This window comes from Jaculus jaculus, chromosome 1 (assembly GCF_020740685.1).
Source record: "Jaculus jaculus isolate mJacJac1 chromosome 1, mJacJac1.mat.Y.cur, whole genome shotgun sequence".
In the NCBI taxonomy this organism is placed as follows: Eukaryota; Metazoa; Chordata; class Mammalia; order Rodentia; family Dipodidae; genus Jaculus; species Jaculus jaculus.
This window is the reverse complement of record NC_059102.1, coordinates 148323693-148346235: the sequence shown is the minus strand read 5'-3', so window position 1 is coordinate 148346235 and position 22543 is coordinate 148323693. Positions and strand designations below refer to the sequence as shown.

Sequence of the window (22543 nt, the reverse complement as noted above, 5' to 3'; positions counted from 1 at the left end):
ATGTATGTATACATGTGTGTGCAGGTGTATGTGGAGACCAGAGGTTGACGTCATATATCTTCCTCGGTCACTCTCTGCCTTGTTTTAATTTTTAGTTTTTTGAGGTAGGGTCTGGCTCCTTGCCAGGCTGACCTGGAATTCACTATGTAGTCTCAGGGTGGCCTCCAACTCACAGCGATCCGCCTGCCTCTGCCTCTTGAGTATTGGGATTAAAGGCGTGTGCCACCACACCCGGCTCTACCTTATTTTTTGAGATAGTCTCTTACTGAACCTGGAGCTAACCAGCTAGCCAACAAGCCCTAGGGATCTGCCTTTTTCTGCCTCCTTAGCACTGGGATTACAGGCACATGTCAGCATGCCCAGTTGTTTTACGTGCATTATGGGAATCTGAGCTCAGGCCCTTGTGTTTGCTATATAAGAACTTTATACACTGGTCTTGTGCCTGAGGCATTCCCATTGCTGCTCTTTGCAGATGGGAAAACTGAGGCTGGGGAGCAGTCGGGAAAGGGCCCAGCTGGGATGTGTATGTGTATAGTGACCCAAAGCCATTTCTTCACTATCAGGTAGCAGTCAGATCCAACACCTTGTGGTATGGGGCAGTCAGTGCTACTTCCTGTGTCTAGAGCCGTGGACTGGCTGGTATAGGTGCAGGGAGTGGCTTAGGTGTGAGGGGAAGGGGCCAGATGCTGATGGCAAGAGCCGCAAGGCATCTTGGGGCCCCACGGTCGTGTGCAAGTCAGGGCCATCTCTTGGAGGGCAGGGCTTCCAAAAAAGGAGAGTAGCTCCCACCTCTTCTCTGGCCCAGGCTCCAGCTCTTGTCTCTAACACAGTTGGCCTGAGGATGGCACCGGGTGCTGCAGGCCACCATTGGGGCTGACCAGCTCTGCAAGAGGCTGCCCCAGCTCCTGGGTGCTCTTGGTGGGAAGTCCCCTGGGCTGGGGGAGGGGGTGGAACCCAGCCGCCCTGTTGGCCCTGACAGAGTGGGATGGAGAAGCTTCTGGCTCAGCTCAGGGTACCCCATAGGCCTGCTAAGTTGGCCTCTTCCTGGCCTGATGAGGACATTATGGGGGAGGTGATGTCTGGCCACCATGGAGACAGACAGCCCACTGAGACTCCCAGAGCGTCACTGGCTGCCCCGGCTTCTGGCGCTCGATCTCTGCCCTGCAGCCCCTCAGAGTCTGTCTGGGGCCGTGCCCATGCTTTCCTCCCAGAGAGAAATGTTCCAAAAATGATACAGCTGTAAGAGGCTCAGGGAAGGGTCCGTCTACACCCTACACAGCAGAGCAGGACGGCCTGACCTCCTCCAGCCACGCAGCCGGAGCGGAAGGCTCTAGTTTCAGGGGCCAGGTTGGCCGGTGGTCACAGCATCACAGACTGTCCACTGTGTCCAAGAGGCTGGCCACCACCAAGACCAGCCATGGGCCCTGGGGTTAGGAGCAGTGCTGAGAGGGTGAGCCTCTTTGTTTTATTTTTTCAAGAGAAAGTCTCACTCTAGCTCAGACTGACCTGGAATTCACTATGGAGTCTCAGGGTGGCCTCAAACTCACAGTGATCCTCCTACCTCTGCCTCCCAAGTGCTGGGATTAAAGGCACGCGCCACCACACCAAGCAAGACCCAGCCTCTTGGTAGAGAGAGGGTGTACAAGGGACTCACCAAAGATGAAGAAAAGAGAGCAGAGAAAGCTAGTTCCCAAACACCCCTCTCTTGTGCCTTTTTTTTTTTTTTTCCTGACAAGTTTCTTGTTCATAACCTCAGAAAGTCAGAGGCAGGACCCATTCCCATGGGAGGCATGCTCGGTGAGGGGCATGTGTATATGGGGAGGTCAGTCCCGAGTTCTGGATGTGTCTGGGTCTCAGGGCCCACCCAGTACCAGGTGGGCCTCCTCTATGACAAAGCAGAGCCATTTCAATTGTTCACCCCAGCGGCCCCCACAGGGTGGCCCTGGACCATTACTCCTCTAAGCCTCAGTTTCTGCATCTGTGGAATGGGAGTGACTGGTCCTCCCTGCCCACCCCAGGCATCCTAGGTCCACACATGTGGCCGCTTCACCTGGTATCCAGCAGAGGCCAGCCACAGTGTGGACTGTTCTCCCCAGGATGACCTTGGCTGGGTTAGCTACAGAAGGGCCAGTTCCTTACTAAGAGGGTGGGTGCCCCAGTACCTGGCTGCTCGTGGTTGGAAGTCCCCTGGGCGTGGGGAGGGGACCCAGTTACCCCGAGAGGACGGCCCTGGCCCTGGGCTCCATTCCCTGACGGACGGATCCCGAGCAGTGGCCTAACCCCTCCGTCTTTGGCAGGCGCTTCCATCACTCGCTCACAGACCACACCCGCTGGATCCGTGAGCGCAGCCATGAGTCCTACGCCAAGAACTACTCGGTGGTCTTCCCCCACGACGAGCCGCTGGCAGGGCGCAACATGAGGAAAGACCCCCTTCACGAGGTACACTGGACTCCCTTGACTGCAGGTTGCGAGGCCCTCCTGGAGGGCCTCACAACCTGCGCACCTGAGGCACAGGGAAAGCAAGCAGGGAGGATGTGTCAGGTGCCATGTGGCCCTTATCCCCCCTCTGGTCTCTGTGGCCTGAAGGAGGTGGCACCTGCCGCTGAGCTCTGTCTTCACTTGAACTGTTGAGGGCCACCACAGCCACGCTCAGTTCTGAAGTCCTGGGCCCCTGTGCCAGCTGGTCAGGTTGGCCCTTCCAAACCTCAGCGCGGGGAGTTTTTCCCATCTTCTTTTCCTTCCTTCCGTCCTTCTTTCTTTTCTTCCTTCATTTTCATGTGTGTGTTGTGTTCATGCACGTGTGTATAGGTGGTCATATGTGCGTGGTTACATCTGTGCGCATGGGGAGGGCAGACAATTGCTCTCTACCTTTTTGGTATTTATTTATTTATTTGCAAGCAGAGAGAGATAGAAGAGAGACAGACAGAGAGAATAGGTGCACCAGGGCTTCTAGCCGCTGTAAATGAACTCCAGATGCATGCACCTCTTTGTGCATCTGGCTTTTACATGGGTACTGGGGAATTGAACCTAGGTGGTTAGACTTTCCAGGCAAGTGCCTTAACTGCTAAGTTATCTTTCCAGCCTGTTTTTTTTTTTTTTTTTTTTTTTTGAGTCAGGGTCTCACTTTAGCCCAGACTAACCTGGAACTCTCTATGTAGCCCAGGTTGGCCTTGAACTCATGGTGATTCTCCTACCTTTGACTCTTGAGTGCTAGGATTATAAGTGTGAACCATCACACCTGAGTTACTATCTTATTTAAAAAATATTTTAGCATATTTATTTGCACGCAGAAAGAGAAAGCGAGAATGGGCATACCACTGTCTGTAGCCACTGCAAATGAAGTCCAGATGCATGCACCCTTTTCTGCATCTGGCTTTCTGTAGGTCTTGGGGAATCAAACCTGGGTTGCTAGCTTTTCCAGGCAAGTGCCTTAACTGCTGGGCCATCTCTACAGTCCTACTATCTTATTTTTTTAAAAAAATATTTATTTATTTATTTGAGAGAGAGGAAAGAGAGAGAGAGAGAATATGAGTGCACCAGAGTCCCTTGCTGCTGCAAATGAACTTCAGCTGAATGCGCCACTCTGTTCGTTTGGATGCTGGGAAACCAAACCTAAGCCACAGCCCCTATCTTACATGTTGAGCCAGCATCTCTTGGTGAACCTAGAATTTATCAATTGAGTTAGACTAGCCCTGGGGATCCAACATCTCCCCAGTGCTGAGATCACAGACATGCGCCACTGCACTTAGCATTTTACATGGGTGTTTGCAGTCTGAACTGAGGTCCTTCTAACTGCGTGGCAAGCACTTGATCCACTGGACAACTTTTTTCTTCTTCTGCTGCCTCCTCCTCCCCTTCTTCTTCTTTCTTTTCTTCATCTTTTTTGATCGAATTTCTTTCCTCTTATTTTTTTTCTTTTTAAAAAATTAGTCCTGCGTGTGTGTGTGTGCGCGCGCGTGCGTGTGTGGGCATGCCGGGGTCTCTTGCTGCTGCTGACAAACACCAGACTTTTGTGTTCCTCTTGTGCCCAGTTTACGTGGGTGACTCGGACATTGAACCTTAGGCTGACAGGCTTTGCAAGAAAGCGCTTTTAACTGCTGAGCTATCTTCCAGCTCCTCAAATTTACTTTCAAACACAGTTGCCTCTCTAGTTCTTTGTTGTGACTATGGTGTGTCTGCTATAGTGAAGTTCACAGAACACAGGGCCAGCTGTTGACACCACTGTCACATGTGCGGTTTGGGGTGTTTATCCATTCTCTATGCGGTCAGCCACCACCACTGTCCACCTCTAGCGCGTGTTTATCTTCCCAGAAGCGCACCCCAGGCTGTGAGTAGTCTCTCCTTACCGGCCCCCCCTCCACTCACCCGACTCCAACCCTGGCGTCTACCTGTACTGAACGCGCCATACACGGGAAGCTCCATTTAGATTTTCTGGAATGAAATACTGTTCCGTTTCTACTTGCAATTCTCCTGCCTCTGCCTCGCAGGTGCTGGAATTTCCGGTGTATGCCACCATGCCTCATTTTTTTTTAAACTTTTTATTAACATTTTCCATGATTATAAAATATATCCCATGGTAATTCCCTCCCTCCCCACCCCCACACTTTCCCATTTGAAATCCCATTCTCCATCATATTACCTCCCCATTACAATCATTGTACTTACATATATACAATATCATCCTATTAAGTATCCTCCTCCCTTCCTTTCTCTTCCCTTTATGTCTCCTTTTTAACTTACTGGCCTCTGCTACTAAGTATTTTCATTCTCACGCAGAAGCCCAGTCATCTGTAGCTAGGATCCACATATGAGAGAGAACATGTGGCGCTTGGCTTTCTGGGTCTGGGTTACCTCTCTTAGTATAATACTTTCCAGGTCCATCCATTTTTCTGCAAATTTCATAACTTCATTTTTCTTTACCACTGAGTAGAACTCCATTGTATAAATGTGCCACATCTTCATTATCCACTCATCTGTTGAGGGACATCTAGGCTGGTTCCATTTCCCAGCTATTATAAATTGAGCAGCAATAAACATGGTTGAGCATGTACTTCTAAGGAAATGAGATGAGTCCTTTGGATATATGCCTAGGAGTGCTATAGCTGGGTCATATGGTAGATCAATCTCTAGCTGTTTTAGGAACCTCCACACTGTTTTCCACAATGCACCATGCCTCATTTTAAACAATTTGTCGAGGCTCTCCTCTCCCCTGCCATGCTTGGGTTCAAACTCAGGGTGGCCTACACGCCCAGCTTAGCTAAAGTTTTGCTTAACCGCCAGTGATGGCCAAGTGGGCCACTCCTTCCTTCTGATGGTGATCAGGGCTCCCATGAGTGGCCATGTGGGCATCCAAGACTATTCCCTGGGGCCTATATGCACTTGGGAATGGAAGTGCTGGGGTCACAGGGTCAGCTGAGAAACTTCCATGTCTGGTGACCCTGAAGTAGTAGGCAGTTGTTTTCTTGGTGGCCTAGAGGCTCGGGGCGGGGAGTGGGTGGGGAAGTCCAAGATCAAGTTGTCCTCGATCTGGCTCCTGACCGACTGAAGCTCTCCCTGACTGGGTGGAAATAGGGAACTTCTTGCTGTGTCCTCCAGGGCAGACAGCCTTCTGGTCTCTCTTCCTCTTCTTAGATGGGCACCAGTCCTGTGGGATTGGGACAGTACCCTATGACCTCACTTGACCTTAACCCCGACTTCACAGACTCAGGCTCTAAAGGGTCACATTGGGGACGGTCCTTCTACATGTACGAGGAGGGGCATAGTTCTGTTCATAATAAATGTTACGTCCTTAGATTGAGGGTTCTTGGGGTGAGGCAGGGTACCGAGGGAGCTTTGGGGTGGAGCAAGTGGCCTGGGGACTTTGCTTGTCCTCAGCACTCTTGGGTGTGGGTGGCATGTGTGTGTTCTAAATGGGATCTGGCGGAGGGTGAAGGGCATCCTCTCTCTCTCTCCTGCCAGGAGCTGCTAGGACAAGGCTGTGTATTCCAGGAACGACAAGGCTGGGAGCGACCCGGATGGTTCAACCCCCAAGGGACAGCTCCGGTGAGTGGTCACATCCAGCCTCTGGCCTGTGAAGCCTTCAGCCCTGCCCTGTCCTGCTTGACTCTCTGTCTCAATGTGTTGAGTTTACCCACTGAGATGCCCCACGTGTTGAACCCTGGGACACCTTGGGGGCCTCCCCAGTGCACTCTAGGGGCCAACCTTCATGAGTAGACCCCAGAGGCTTTGAAGCCAACACATCTAGGTTCTGTACATGTTAACCCTTTCCTGCTGATGTAGTATGCTGTCCTGTCTCACTGTGACCTTATTCCATCCATCTCCTTAGCAATCCAGGCCCTTGACCCACTCCAGGGAACACTTTGGGGAGGTGGGGCCAAATGCACAAATGGGACAGATTGTCCCAGGGTTGGCCCCTTCCAAGCTTCCTCAGTAGGATCTCTTCTCTCATTGGCCCCTATGGACACGACATGTCACCCCTGGGTACAGTGCAGGGAGGATGGGCTAAGGTGGTCCCTCTACCCTAGAAGCTCTGGGCAAAGAGAGGAGCCAGGAGTGGGCATGGAAACACTCTAGGTGCCCAAAGGAGACTTTGTACCCCATCAAAGAGCAAGCTGGAGGTCTCATGATGCTGCAGCAGTGGGGTGTCCCTACTGGGGATGTCAGAGTCTAAGGAGTGTGTGTCTGGCTGAAGAGAGAGAAGACTGCCTATGAGATGCTGTCAGCCAGCTGCCTCCCCTGCTGCACGTTGTTTACCTGGCATCATCTGGAAGTCCTGGCCATGGCCAAGGTCCTCTCCAGCTCCTGTCCTCATTGCTACCCACCTTAGGTTCTTCCTTATCCGCTAGACACCACCCTCAGACCCTACGCTATAGGGATGAAGGCTTTATTTGCACTACTGTCTGTGTTGCGTGAGCAGCGCAACCCCCTTCCTGGGTCTGTGACCCACTCACTCGCCGACGGGAGGCTCACAGAGGGCAGGGCCAGGCCTACCGCCTTCACCGAGGCCTCTGCTAAACCCAGCGCACTTCCCCTGCACAGCGAGCCTGTCTGTTTGTGATGGGAGGACAGGATGAGGAGGAGAGTATATTAATGACTTTCTTTTCTCTCTTTCTTTCTCTTCCTTTCTCTTCCTCCCTCCTTCCCTTCTTTCCTTCTCTCTCTTTCTTTCCTTTCTTCCTTCTCTTTTTTTCTCAATTTTTATTAACATTTTCCATGATTATAAAAAATATCCCATGGTAATACCCTCCCACTCCCACTTTCCCCTTTGAAATTCCATTCTCCATCATATCCCTTCCCCATCTCAATCACTTTATCTTTTATTTTGATGTCATGATCTTTCTTCCTATTTTTTTTTTTTTTTTTTTGAGGCAGCGTCTCACTGTATCCCACGCTGACCTGGAACTCACTCTATAGCCAAGACTGGCTTTGAATTCATGAGGATTCTCCTGCCTCAGCCCCCTGCCCCCCCAAGCGCTGAGGTTAAAGACCCGTCACCATTCCCAGACCTACTAGTGATTTTTGTTGCTGCTGTGGGCAAATGCCAGACAACAAGAAACTGAAGGGACAGAGGTTTACCTTGGCTCACAGTTGAAGCAGGGCCATATTCATTCCATCAAGGCGGGGAAGGCATGGCAGCAAGAGCGTGAAGCTGCTAAGCACCTATGTCCGCGGTTAGCAAGCAGAGTGGACAAGAAGTGGGCCAGGGCATAAAACCTCGCGGCCCTGCCCCAGAGCCTCCTTAAGTTTCTACAGCCTTCCAGAAAGATCCGGCATCACCAGCCGGGGACCAAGTGTTCAAACACATGAGCCTGTGGGGGGCCGATTCACATTCAAACTGCAGAGGGGCGGAGGAGGAGGGGCGGGCAGACAGGGATGCAGGCAGTGACCACGTGCTCCGCTTCAGGTTCTCCAGTATGACTACTACGGGGCCTATGGAAACCAGGCTCACAGAGAGTACGCCTATGGCAAGCTTCTGGGGGATGAGTACACCTTCGACTTCCCGCCCCACCACCACCTGGTAAGCGGCCTGTGCTGGTTGAGTCCCTACCTCTTCGTAGAGCCCTTGTTTGGAGCTGCCTGTGGGAGCCCTCCACTCTCCTGTGGCCTCTCACTTGCTCCCAGTTCACTCCCTTCCGCCCGGGTGCAGTTTGTTTCGTGGAGAACCATGTGATGTTCCCCCCCCCAACCCCTCCTCTGCCCCGGAGATTTTGCCAGCAGGAGGCAGAGAGGAGAAAGATAGGCTGGGGCTGCTCCCCTCTAAACCCTTCTGGTCCGGAGGCTGTAAAAGCCCACCAAGGATAGGGTACCCCTTCTTAGCACCAGCTTCCACATGTAGGGGGTGGATCCAGGACAAGGTGAGCTCGCTGGTCCTCGATCTTGCTGGATGGGCCCCTCCAGGAGAAAAAGCAGAGGCCAGGGCTGGGTGGCTTCTCTCTGATTCCAGCGGTGTGGGCAGGGGAAGCTGGCCAGACATCCCCCGGGCGGCTTATTGTCCTTTCCCCCCTGAGAGTGAGGTGCTGAGTCTCGAGGGTCTGGATTCCCCTGTACCCACAGACAGCTGCCCAGGAGGGCCAGTGCCAGTACCCACCCCGTGCCTCCCTAGCCCCTTGAGTTCTGCGGCGGTCCTGTGTATGTTTCCAATGCCTGAGACACAACGGGAAGTGTCACCATGAGGTGGGAGCAGAGCTGAACCTTTGGCCCAGACTCCCAGAGCCCAAGCGTGGCTGAGGAAGCATCAGGAAGGGGGTCCTGGTACCCAGGAGAGGGCCCTCTTAGTGCCAGCCCCTCGCAGGCAAGCTTAGTGCTCTCTCTTCACGTTTCCTCATTTTCACTTTGCACTTGCTGCTGGCCTATTGTGGTGTACCACCAAGGGAAGGGACCATCTGTCTGCCCTGCCAGTGTCCAGCAAGCTTGCTGTGGTGGTAGATGCTATCAAAGCATTGAACATGGGCCTCTGGGTGCAAGCCAGAGGTCCAGGCCCCAGGAAGCATCCCTCCTAACTCCTCGCCGCTGCCTCAAGGGAGCGTGTGGCTGTGTCTGGCACCTCGGCACCACACTGGTGGCATCTGCAGCATGCAGGCCTCCTGGTCTTCGGCAATGGCGATATGGAAGCTGGGGAGAGGTGCCAACTTGGCTCAGGAGCCCCCTCCAGCCTTTGCAAATGTGCCCGAGACAGTCCCAGAGCATGAAGCACACACTTGTTCCCCATGTTGGCAGTGCCTCCAGCCGGGCAGGTAGCACACGTCAGCCCAGGGAGCTGCTTGGGTTTTGGTCAGCAGCCCCAGCAGTGCCGGCAGATGCACAGCAGTGCCCAGCTAGCGAGGGTGGCGGAGAAGCTAAGGGCTCTCAGGAGGTGACCAGCCTCCGTGGCTGAGGGCTGCACGCTGGTACATGTGCTACAAACTCTGCTGCGCTGTCTTCTCTGTCAGGCTCAGCTCTGAACGCGGTGTTCGCTTGAGACTCGTACTGTGCTCGCTCCCCACGGGGCTCCGAGGGGACACGCAGGAGTGGCCTCAGCTCTGTGGCTTTCCCACTCTGCTGACCTGGCCTCCAGAGCTCTGGGGGAGAGGGGCTGGCGGCAGCTTGTGGCCCAGTTTCTGAACACTGTGACCATCCAGCCCATGGCAACTGCTGCTGTCATCAGTCGTAATTTCAGTAATGACGGTAAAATTGGCAGGGCCAATCAGCAGCTGGGAGGAAGTAGGGAAAGGTGTGCTCTTTTTTCCCTTCCCTTCCCTTCCCTTCCCTTCCCTTCCCTTCCCTTCCCTTCCCTTCCCTTCCCTTCCCTTCCCTTCCCTTCCCTTCCCTTCCCTTCCCTTCCCTCCCCTCCCCTCCCCTCCCCTTCCCTTCCCTTCTCCTCTCTTCCCTTCCTCTTCCCTCTTTTTCTTTTCCTTCCTTTTCCTCCCTCCCCTCCTCTTCCTTCCCTGTCCTTATTCCCTCTCTCTTCCCCCTTTCTCTTATTTTCCTGTCCATTTCCCTTCCCTTCTCTTTCCTTCCTTTCTTCTGTTTCCGTTCTCCCTCCCTTCCATTCCCTTTCCTTTTTGAGACCAGGTCTCATGTAATCCAGACTGCTTCAAACTTGCTGTGTAGCTGAGGATGGCCTTGAACTTTGGTTCTCCCGTCTCCGCCTCTGTAGTGCTGAGATTACAGACATACATATACACGACTGGGCAAGCATTCTACCCGCTGAGCTACATCCCCAGCCCCTCTTTTTAAAATAGCTTTATGGAGATAAATTCACACACCACGTGGTTCGTCTTCTTACAGCATGCAGTTCCGGGTTTCTCAGTGAGGTCTCAGTGCTGTGCAGCCGTTGGCCTGATCTAGCTTCAGAATTTAAGAGATGCCACACTCATGAAAATTCATCCCCACTCCCCTCTCTAGCCCACCCTCAGTCCAAGGCAGCCGCGAACCCACAATTTTATGGAGCCTCCTAGCCCTGAAGGTTCATATAAGTGGTGTCATAAAACACGTGTCATTCTGTGACTCCTTTCACTGAATATTGTCTTTTCAAGTCTGCCCTCTGCAGCAGGCTGGGTCAGTATATCACCACTGTTTGTTACAAGCTCCGGCCTACTGGATAGATAAGCCACGTTTTACTCAGCCATTGTCATTGATTGGTGGTGGTGGTGGGGGGGGGTACATCTGTGTTTTCTCCACTTTATCTTCACTACCCATAGTGTTGCTGTGAACACGTACGTGCACATTTTTGTCTGGAACTTTCAGTTTTCAGTTCTCAAGGGTATGTCTTGGCCATGTGTTCATGCTTTCAACATAGGACTTTACACTCCCGCCAGCCACGTGTGTGGGTCCAGACGGTCTAGTTTCTCCACCTTGTTACCACCACTTGTTACGATCTGCCTTTTTATTCTAGCCATCCCAGTGGGCGTGCAGGGGTCTCTCGTGATGGCTCTGATCGCAGTGGTAGCTCTTAGGATTGCTTACCTCCTCATGTGTCTGCCTGTTGCCCACTTGAGTATCTCTATGGGGAAGTGTCTGCTCACTCTCTTGCTCACTTTAAAATTAGGTTATTTGACTTTTTTTGTTATGGAATGTGTGTGCATGTGCCTATACACATAAGCACAGGTGCACATGCATGCAAATGTGTGTGGAGGCCAGAGGACAACTTCAGATATATTTCCTCAGGCACCATCTACCTTTTTTTTTTTTGGTTTTCTGAGGTAGGGTCTCACTCTAGCTCAGGCTGACCTGGAATTCACTATGGAGTCTCAGGGTGGTCTTCAACTCACGGTGATCCTCCTACCTCTGCCTCCAAGTGCTGGGATTAAAGACGTGCGCCACCATGCCTGGCTCACATGCTCACCTGTCATTTATATGGGTGCTGGGGCTCTGAACTCTAGTCCTCCACTCACATGGCAAGCACTTTACTCACTGAGCTTTAAAAAATGTACATATTTGCACGTGTGTGTGTGCATGGTGCGGTGCACCAGGGCCTCTTACAACTGCAAATGAACACCAGACACTTGCACCACTTTTTGCATCTGACGTATACGGATGACTTGAGAATTGAGCCTAGGCTGGCAGGCTTGGCAAGCAAGCACCTTTAACTGCTAAGCCATTTTCCCAGCCTCTGTGGAGCTTTACATAGGGATCCTTCTGGATCTACAGGTCAACTTGGACGTGTGGTCACCTTAACAATAGCAAATCTTATGCTTTAGGAATGTGGGGTATCTTCCCATTGAGTACATATCTAATTTTGCTCAAAAACATTTCTAATTTTTGTAGTATTAAAACGTGCCTTTGTATTGTCAAACTCGTTTCCATGCATCTTTGTTGTTTTTGATGCTATTGTAAATGTTATTTTTCTCATTTTCCTTTAGATGGCTGCATGTGAGTGCACACAAACTCGATAGGTTATATTGCTTTGAAACCTACAACGTTTTTCTTTTATTAATTATTTTTTTAAAAATGACTTATTAGTGTGTGTGCGCATAGACACGTGGGCATGCCCACACAGGTAGGTTCATGAGTACAGGGGCATGCGTGCCACTCCTTCTGGCTTTTTGAGTGAGATCTGGGGATCTGTATTCAGGCACTTAGAGTACCATGTCTACTAAGCCATCTCTCCAGACCTCTTTTTATTTTATTTTATTTTAATTTATTTATTTGAGACAAAGAAAGGGAGAGAGAGGGAGAGAGTGGGGAAGGGGGAGGGAGGGAGAGAGAATGAGTGTTCTAGGGCCTCTAGCCACTGCGAACAAACCCTAGACACATGTGCCACCGTGTGCATCTGGTTTGTGTGGATACTGGGGAATCAAACCTAGGTCCTTAGGCTTCATAGGCAAGCGCCTTAACCACTAAGCCATCTCTCCAGCTCCCTTTCTTTCCTTTTGACTGCTTTGGTTTACTTTGTTCATTGTCTAGTTTCTCAAAGGGAAAGTTGGGATATTCCTTCTTGATCTAACCATGTATAGGTATGAAGCTCCTGTGAGTGTGGCTTGGCACATCCCGTGAGTGTTTCATGGTGGGCTTCATTTTCACTCATCTTATGGTAATGGTAATTTTTAAAAATATTGATTTATTAGAGGGAGAGAGAAAGAATGGGAATGTGAGCACCAGGGTCACCTGCTACTGAAAATAAACTCCAGCCACATGCACCACCTTGTGCATTCAGCTTTATGTGAGCACTGGGAAATTGAACCAGGGTCGTCAGACTTTGCAAGCAAGTGCATTTAACCACTGCACTGAGCAATATTTCTAGCCCAACTCGTTTCTATTTATTTATTTGAGAGATGGAGAGAAAGAGGCAGAGAGAGAGAATGATGGGCATACCAAGGCCTCTAGACACTGCAAATGAACTCCAGATGCATGCATTACCCTGTGCATCTGGCTTATGTGTGTCCTGGGAATCTAACCGAGGTCCTTTGGCTTTGCAGGCAAATGCCTTAACCACTAAGCCATCTCTCCAGCCCTCAATTCATTTTTTAAAAATATTTTTATTTATTTACTTATTTATTTGAGAGAAAATGAGAGAGAGAGAGAGAGAGAGAGAGAGAGAGAGAGAGAGAGAGAGAATGGGTGCACCAGGGCCTCCAGCCACTGCAAACAAACTCCAGATGCATGCACCCCCTTGTGCATCTGGCTTATGTGGGTTCTGGAGAATCGAACTGGGATCCTTTGGTTTTGCAGGCAAACTCCATAACTGCTAAGCCATCTCTCCAGCCCCCTCAATTCATTTTTTAAATACTATGTTTATTAGAGAGAGAGAAAGCGAGAAAGTGTGTGTGTGTGTGTGTGTGAGAGAGAGAGAGAGAGAGAAAGAGAGAGAGAGAGAGAGAAAGAGAGAGAGAGAGAGAGAGAGAGAGGGAGAGAGAGAGAGAGAGAGAGAGAGAGAGAGAGAGAGAGAGAGAGAGAAAGAGAGAACAGGCATGCCAAGGCCTCTAGTCACTGCAAATTCCAGATGCATGTGCCACCTTGTGCTCTTGTGCATCTAGCTTACATGAGTACTGGGGAATTGAACCTGGGTCCTTAGACTTCACAGGCCACAGGCAAGCACCTCACCCACTAAGCCATTTCTCAAGCCCCCAATTTATTTTATAAAAATATTTATTTATGTAAGGGCCAGGAGCGAACAGCATGCCAGGACCTCCTGCCACTGCAAACACTACTTTGTATATCTGGCTTTACATGGGTACTGGGGAACTCAGTTGTCAGATTGAACTGAGGCTGTTAGATTTTGTAAGCAAGCATCTTTAATTGCTGAGCCTTCTCTCCAGCCCTCACGGTAATTTTTATTTGCTGAAGTCAGTTATTACATTAATCTTTTTGATACATTGGCTCTGTGGTAGTTTAAATGTATGGCTCCTGTAGCAGACAGCTTCAGGTTCGCTGAGATGAACTTCCAGACCAGGCACAGTTATGGAGGAAGGGATATTTATTGAAGCTTACAGATCCAGGGGAAGTGCCACAATGGTAGAAGAAGTGGTCCCCCCTCTCTTAAAGCACCAAAGAGAGACAGAAGCCCCAAGCCAAAAGCCCCAAGCCACACAGCACACTTCAGGAGCTCCAGGTAGAACTAGGCACTTTGCATATCTTTAGGTTGGAATTTCAAACCCACCATTACACCTTAAGATCTTCCCAGTGACACCTCCTCCAACCACGTGGCTGCAGATCCAAATACAAACTAATAAAACACTGAATATGTTGGGGGCCATCTATTCAAACTACCACAGCTCCATAGACAGAGGCTTAGATCTTGAATCTCTAGTGGGCAGAGCCCTACTGAAGAAGAGGAGAAGTCACTGGGAGAGGATCTTGGAATCCAGCCCTAAGGTATGCTTAGGAGCAGATACTAAGTACAGCCTAAGGTGGGTGGAGAGCTGTGGAGTTCTGGCTGTTTGTGTGTTTTGTGGTGCTGGCTTTTAGAGGTGTCTCTTTGCTTGCATTCATGAAAGGGAGCCAGCTTCTTCCGCCACTGATGGGGTTCTCCTAGACCCTGTAAGCCTGAAATAAACCCATTTCATCTTACAAGCTGCGCCTGGTTGGATGTTTGTCCCAGCAGCTTGGAGCTGACTGCAACATGTGCTCCAAGAGTGCCTCGTTCAATTTCCTCGTGTGTGGGGTTTCCAATTGTTCAGATTTCTGATTTAACCCCATCATGGTTGCAGAATCTACCTTGTACGCATCTAGTGCTTTTGAATTGTTCAGCCTACATTTATGTTTTTGACACCCAGTGGCCCCTGTGCTACGGTTCCCGAGAAGGCTGTGCGGGCTGGCGGGTCAGTGGTGGGAGACTCTGAGCAGGTGTATTAGGAAAGGCCCAATCCCACATCCCCAGGGATGGCCTCCCTTAGGGCCCTCCTACCCCATTGGACCTTTCAGATCCAGAAGGAGTGTCTGGCATGCCGAGGGGCTGCTGCTGTGTTCAATATGTCCTACTTCGGGAAGTTCTACCTGCTTGGGGCGGACGCCAAGAAGGCTGCCGACTGGCTCTTCTCAGCGGCCGTCAGCCGGCCCCCAGGTACAGGGGGTGGGGGTGAACCTGCGCCTCTCATGCTTTGAGGCCCGATGGAATGCTGAAGGCACAGTTGTGGGCACAGGGGCAAGGTGGCAGGCAGTGGAGCCCACTGCCCCTTCCCTGGCCTGGAGGGGGGCCACTGTTCAGTTTCTTGCTGAACCCCAGGCCCAGTCTCTTCTTCCTCCACTACTCCCTCCGTCCTTCCTTCTTCTCCCTCTTTGGCTCCCCCCTCCTTTTTTTTTCCTTTGTCCCAGAAGAGACACATGGTCATAAGCCCTCAGTAGTAATTCCTGGCACTCGGGTCCCCCCACTGTCCCCTACACCCCGGTCAACATGCTTTTACCACGTGGGGTTGTCAGAATTAAACCTCCACGATGCCTGGTTAAGTTGAGCTTTGGATAAATAATGAATAATTTTTAGTATACTGTATCCTATGCGATATTTGAGTTACTCGCCTCTCTTTTTTGTCACTCACTCATTGCCTTACTCATCCATCCACCCCTTCAGACCCGCCTGTCCTCATCTTTATTCATTTCCTGTGGCAGCCATAACTCGCTTCTACAAACTGGGTGCCTTCAAACTACGGAGGTGGATGGTCTCATGGTACAGTAGGCCAGAGGCCAAGATCAGTGTGTCGGCCAGGACTTGCTGCTCCAGGACTCTGGGGAGAATCCTTCCTGCTTTTTCTAGATGGGAGAAGGCTTGGAAAGCTTAGCTTTGCTTGGCTTTCAACTGCTTCTTTGTACAACCCCACCCCGATTTTTCTCTTCTTGTAAGTAAGTGGTCCTCCTGGATGGGGGCATGCCCAAATGATCTTACCTTACATAGGGTTATGAAGATTCTTTCCAAATAAGGTCTCGTCCGTAGGTCCTTGGGGCAGGATTTCATCATGTCTACTTGGAGGACGTGATTCAACCCATCTGTACAGCCAGCTGGTGGCCTACCTGCCGCTCCTACATACAGCCTCTCCTGGCCGTGCCCTGCAAATCTTCCATCAGCCCTGCCCACTCACTTGTCCTCCACCACTACCTTCTTGTCAGCCAGTCCCTTCCACTGTCATTGTCTTTCCATAACCATTTTCTTTTTAAAAGGTTAAAATTTTTATTTATTTACTAGAGAGAGGAAAAGAAACACAGTGAGAAAGAGAGAGAGAGAGAGTGAGTATGAGTGTGTCAGGGCCTCTTGCCACTGCAAATGAACTGCAGATACATGCTGCACTTTGGGCATCTGCATCTGGCTTTAAGTGGGTACTGGGGAATGGAACTGAGGCCATCAGACTTTATAATTAACTGCCTTTTAACTGCTGAGCCATCTCTCCAACCCCCCCCCACACTGTCTTTTTCTTTACCCATATGTCCCTCCCTTCTTCCCTTTCCACTGGTCCATCCTGCCTCTTAGCCATCTGCTCACCACACAGGCACCCATCCCTCCACCCAGCTCCTCACTCTCTTCGTTTATTCACTGGTCTGTCCATCCGCATGGTTACTTCCTCCGCAGACCTCTACGGGAACCCTGGCTGCAGCAGGCGCAGGCTGAGGTGGGGATTCTCTGGCCCAGCACCGTCAGTGAAGAGTGGGGAGGAACACGGGAGAAGCGAGGTCAAGCAATTCTAAAGAAGTCTCCCTCCCCAGAGGAGAGCCACAGATGACCTGCCTTTGACGGCCTTCTCTGGGTTGCTGGGGTGAAACGAAGTCTCTGAACAGGGCCCCACGGGGGACCTGCCACGGGCTTCCCTCGACTCTGAGAGGAGGAGCAGGCTCTGGTGAGGCACACCCGGCTTCTCTCCATCTCCAGGTGCGACAGTGTACACCTGCATGCTGAATCACAGGGGAGGTACCGAGAGCGACCTGACCGTCAGCCGCCTGGCCCCTGGTACCCAGGCCAGCCCTCTGGCCCCTGCCTTCGAAGGTAAGGTGTGAGGAGCAATGTTGGTGCAGCTGCAGCCTGCTTTGGGCATTGGCGGTCACTGGTGGCAGGATGGGCACCCAAGGCAGCTGTGTCAGCGTGTACCATGCCCGCGCTGCTCAGGACCTAGACATGGATGGTCTCAGTTTGGACTACATGCAGGCTTCGTGGAGCCATGGGGTTGCCGCTCTGAGCTATAGGCAATTATGTCCTTGAACTCTATTCAAATGCCCAGGATAATGTGAACCCAGAAAAAGCCTGTGCTTGCCCCTCAGAGCTGAGCCTTTTCTCCCCCTGACATCTCTAGTGAACCTGCTTGCTCAGCTCTCAGGTAACTCCTAGCAAGGTCCCCAGATGCTGGCTTAGTACCCACACTGCTACCTGCAAGGCCTCTGCATCCCTCCGCATCCCCGTGCTTGCCCCCGCTGGCAGACAGGCCAGCACTTTCATCTTGTCTGCATAGCCTTAGCTCTGACATCCAGCCAAGACCACCCCCTGTCACCCCACCCTTGATCCTCTCTTGGGTTATCACGGGAGCCTCCCAACTGCCTGTCCTGTATCCCCTGGGAGAAGAGAGGGGGACAGAGTGGGCACACCCTCTCTCTAAGAAGGGCATCGCCACATTTTATAAATTGTTTTATTTATTTGTTTGTTTATTTGACAGAGAAAGAGGGATGGAGGGAAAGAGAGAATGGGCGCACCAGGGCCTCTAGCCATTGCAAACAAACTCCAGATGCATGCACCGCCTTGTGCATCTGGCTAATGTGGGTCCTGGGGAACCGAACTGGGGTCCTGTGGATTTTGCACCATTAAGCCATCCATCCAGCCTGGCATCTCCACTTTTGCAAGGCTGGCCTGCAAGGAGAGAGGCACTGGTCATGTGGCACTCTGTGCTGCTCTCCAGGAAGGTGATGATCAGTAGCCAGCGCTGGGCATGTTGGAACCCTGGCCACCTCCTGGCTCTTACCCAGTGCTGCTGTGTTGTGTGAACTTTTCCTGGGAAGACATAAGTAAATTTTTGCTCCCTTTAGATAGGCCCCAACAATAGACCAATGGAGTGAGCCTATCAAAACCCCACTTGGTGAACCACTGCATTGATTGGGCTTACTTACAGAGCATGGGTGAGGGGTTGCTTACGGGAGTGTAGGTGTCCCCAGAGCAGCCACATCACTGGCAAGTGTCCCCCCAGCGTGGTTGGTGACTTGCCCATAGCTGCATAGATGGAGTCCTCCCTTCCGTTAGGCTTCCACACACTGTATTCTCCAGTGCCTCCTGGGAACACAAGACCATCTGCGACAGTGCGAACGTACAGGTGGCAGGAGGGTACAGGAGAGGAGAGTAGCTGAGATCTCGGGTGGCCCTCCCCATCCCTTCCGTGAGGGAGCATCAACAGGCTCCATTTTGAGGGTCACAGCTACTTCTGATGAAGATGATAATGACTCTTCTGCTCAGGGGACAGCGCTCTACAACATGTGTCCCCAGTGGGACTCAGTGGTGCTCCCTGGGCTGAGCCCTGGCCCCGGGCATGGACCGCTGGCTCACTAACGAATCAGACCTCTCATTGATGCCTGTGGTGTAGCTACAGGTCTGTTCTTCTCTTGTTATTTATAGTACTGGGGACTGACTCTAGAAACATTCTAGGGAAGTATTTGAGCTATGTCCCCACTCCCACAATTGTATTGGGTGTTATTTCATTTTATCATTTATGTGTGTGTATATGTGTATGTGTATGTGTATGTATGTATACACACACACACACACACACACACACACACACGCACACATATATATGAGTGTGGAAGTACAGCTATACGTATGGAGGTCAAAGGACAACTTTCGGGTCACTCCTCTGCCTTTCCACCTCACGTGGGTAGGGTGTCTCACGCTGGATCTCCTTCAGCGACTGTTCTTTGTTGCTCATTGCGAGCTTCTAGGTACTTCTGTCTCTGCCTCCCATCTTGATGTTGCCAGTGCACTGGGATCGCAGAGGTCAGTCATGGCTTCTGGCTTTTTACCTGGGGCCTGGGTATCCAACTCAAGCGCTCCAGCTTGAGCAGTGAGTGCCTTGTTCACCGCGTCATCTCCCCAGCCCTGTATTTTGAGACAAGCTGCCACTAACTTTCCCAGGCAGACCTTGGACTTGTGATCCTCCTACTTTGGCCTCCCAACTAGCTGCCTCCTACCCAACTTCCTGTCACAGTTTTTAAGACACCTCCTGTGCCTAAGTTGGAGGCCCAAGGAAAATGAACCAGAGACGGTTCTGGCGCATGTGGGGTTTCTATTTCTAGTAGGAATAGACAGGATCAAGAAACAAAAGAACTCAGTCAGTGAAGTGCTCGCTGCATAAGCAGGAGGGCTTGAGTGTGAATGCGCAGCACCGTGTAGAGCCGGGTGTGGTGGCTCATGCCTGTAATCCTAGCACTAGGCAGGCAGACATAGGAGGATCCTCCGGATTTGCTGACTAGCGAGTCCAGCGTAACCAGGTGACCTAAAAAATGTTTCTCAGAAAAAGTAGAGGGCTGGAGAGATGGCTTAGCAGTTAAGTCTCTTGCCTGCAAAGCCTGAGGACCCAGGTTCCATTTCCCAGGACCCATGTAAGCCAGATGCACAGGGTGGTGCGTGTGTCTGGAGTTCGTTCATAGTGGCTAGAAGCCCTGGCTTGCCCATTCTCTACCTACTCCCCCATCAAACAAATAGATGCATATTTTTTTTCAAGAAGTGGAGAAAGATTGAGGGAGATACCCAGTGGCAACCTCTGGCCTTCACGTGCCCATACAGACATATGCACATGCCCCCATACACTTATATACATATGAATATGCACACACACACACAACATACACATGCAAAAAAATTCATGCGGAGGATAGGATTTTAGATGCATCAAGAGGAAAAATGAAGTGTGTGTGGGTGTGTGTGTGTGTGTATGGGGTATTGGGCTGGGCTGGGGGACCTTGCTGCCCACAGGGTCCTTTAGGGTTGGTTCAGGGGTTGAGATCTGATTGAGACCCTGGGGCTTCTCTAGTGTCATGAGATTAGCCCTGAACAACTGAGGCCACTTGGGGTGGGGCTGGTCTATGAGGATTGGTAAGGGCTCCTGTGGGGGTGTGCAGAGTTTGGGGGCCATCACCCTGCTGTTGGGGCTGCATGGTGGCAGGTGCCGCTGGAGCATCAACGAGTTCAGTCACTCATTCCTGCAATACTTGCTTCCTACCTAGAGCAGCATGAGGAGGTGAGCAGGGGCCTGGTTTTGGGCCCCCACACCGGCTGTGAGCTGACAGGTGTCAAGAGACACCTCAAGTGCAGGGTGAAGGAATCCGGTATTATGGGATGCCAGCCTTGGGGCTGACGGTGTGAGACTCTCTGGAAGGGTAGGCAGGGGCCACAGTGGGGAGGCTGTGGAGGTGAGAGTTCACGAGTGGAGGGACTTAGGCAGGGAGGCGTACAGGGGGCATTTGGGGAACGGTTGGTTCTTCAATCCCAGGAGAGGGCAGGTCCAGGCATAGCCTATAGTTACAGATGTAGAGAACTGGGGTAGCTTGATGGTCAGACAGAAGGACTTAAATGAGGGCACGAGTTTCTAAAGCCCTGACTTGGGCTCTGTCACCACTTGGCTTTCTCTGAGCCTCAGTTTGCACACTTGTGAAGTGGGGATTGGAGAACCCACCTTGTTCGGCTGCTACAGGAATTGAACAAGAGCCTGGAGGGGTGAGGGAGGGCTGGGAGCTGCTTCCCTGAGCCTCAGTTTCTCAGTCTGCAGAATGAGGACCTTGTTGGAAGCTCTTAGAAAAGCACTCTGTAGTTAGAGCTTTTCACCTGCCCCTCCCCCACCATGGAGCACAGTGACAAAGCTGGAGGGTCCTGGGGCTGAGTGCTTGGGTGAGGCTTGTACTTGGGTGAACGTGGTGTGGTGGCACAGTGAGCCCTGTCCCTTACACACACACACACACACACACACACACACACACACACACACAGGCAAACCCAACAGACTGGTCTGTTTTATGAGAGAGAAGGAGAGAGAGAATTAGCACACCAGGGCCTTCAGTCACTTCAGTCGAACTCCAGACACGTGTGCCCCCTTGTGCACATGTGTGACATTGCGCTCTTATGTCACTGTGTGTCTGGCTTAAGTGGGACCTGGAGATTCGAACATAAGTTCTTAGGCTTCACAGGCAACCGCTTTAACTGCTAATCCATCTCTCCAGCCCTTTGTTTTTGTTCTTCGTATATATATATGTATATATATATTTCCCCCCATGGGTGTTTTATTTCAGACCAAACCTGCAACATTCCTGTGATGAATATGCATGACATTAAGTATGCATACATTTAATACGTGTGCTAATTATGCATGTGACTCAGAACTCCAGTAAGTCAAGAGAAGGTGATGATTTCATATGATCAAGGTTGTGTACCAAGCAGTTGTCAATCTGAGCAGCAATTTTCAATGATCTTTATTCATTTTTCTTAACATTACAAAAGGCACATTTGCTCATGGGAAACATGCCAACAGTACTGAAAAGTGCAAATAAGTCCCACTGCTTACAGTGCCCACCCCAAGATGTGGAGAGGAACAGAGGCAAGGGCCAACTTCTCCCGCCGCATCTGCCTTGCGTTGGGTGGGCCAGGCTCACCCAGGGCCACAGGCCCTGCATTCTGTTTGCAGGATAGCTGACTGCGGGACTCGGGGGAGGGGGGGATCTTGGGCTGGCTGCAGACTGGTGGGGCTGCCTGAAGCCAGGGGCCTGGGCTGTAGTGTGCATGTAGGTGTATGTGTGTGTGTGTGTGTGTGTGTGTGTGTGTGTGTGTGTGTGTGTATGTGGTGGCGGTGATTAGAGGGTTATCTGTTCAGCCTGGGGCTGAGGACACTGTCCAGAGCTCCTATGTTCTTTGATAACCCCAGCTGGGGACTAGTCTGTCTTTCTCTCTCTTTCTCTTTCTGTCTGTCTCGTTTTAGTCATCCATTCATGAGGAGGGACGGAGGAGTGGCTTTGGTGGGATCTAGATGGTGTGCCAGCAGCTTTTCACACCCCCTCCCACCCTGTCCAACCCTGGCTCTCAGCAGCCATTGGATCCCTGTGATAGTTTCTACTGATTGTCAATTTGACAGGGCTTAGGATTTCCTGTGAGGGATTATGTTGATTAGGTGCTCAGTTGTGAGGGACGATCTTGATTAGGTTAAATGAGATGGGAAGACGCACCTTAACTTTTAGGCAGCCACATTTCATGGATGGCGGGGTGAGGGGGGAAGGGGGGTCCTGAGCTCCAGAGAGAGCTGGTTGAGTGCAGACAGACTCTCAGCTTCCTCACCCTGCAGATGATAGATACTTGAGGAACTGTCACCCTGCAGATGATGGACACCTGATGAGCCGTCACCCTGCAGATGATAGTTCTGTGGACCTGGAATCATTGATGGAACTATGAAGGTTCAGTGAGGCTATGTGCGGGGACCAAGGCCACACAACTGCCCAAAGCCACCAGCCATAGGGTGTGGCCTCCCAGGATGCTCAGCTGAGGTGGGCCGTTCTCTGTGGCCCTGTGGCTGTCCATTGGAGATAGGGTGCCACCGATTCTAACCATATGTAATTGCCTCTTTGAACCGCAGTCTTCTTTTCTGAAGCCTAGGGAAGGTTAGTTAGCATCGAGGGTGGGGTCAGA

At 51.4% G+C, this 22543-nt stretch overlaps 1 protein-coding gene across 2 annotated transcripts in view; it reads left to right on the top strand.

Annotated features, from left to right (window-relative positions):
- Sardh (sarcosine dehydrogenase) overlaps positions 1-22543 on the top strand; it is a 68851-nt gene that overhangs the window by 19896 nt on the left and 26412 nt on the right. For both annotated transcript variants that reach the window (XM_045160052.1, XM_004654061.2), the window contains 5 exons: positions 2298-2439; positions 5959-6042; positions 7904-8017; positions 14842-14980; positions 16772-16885. In XM_045160052.1, coding sequence (XP_045015987.1) covers positions 2298-2439; positions 5959-6042; positions 7904-8017; positions 14842-14980; positions 16772-16885 — 593 coding nt within the window. The remainder of the gene's footprint in view (positions 1-2297; positions 2440-5958; positions 6043-7903; positions 8018-14841; positions 14981-16771; positions 16886-22543) is intronic.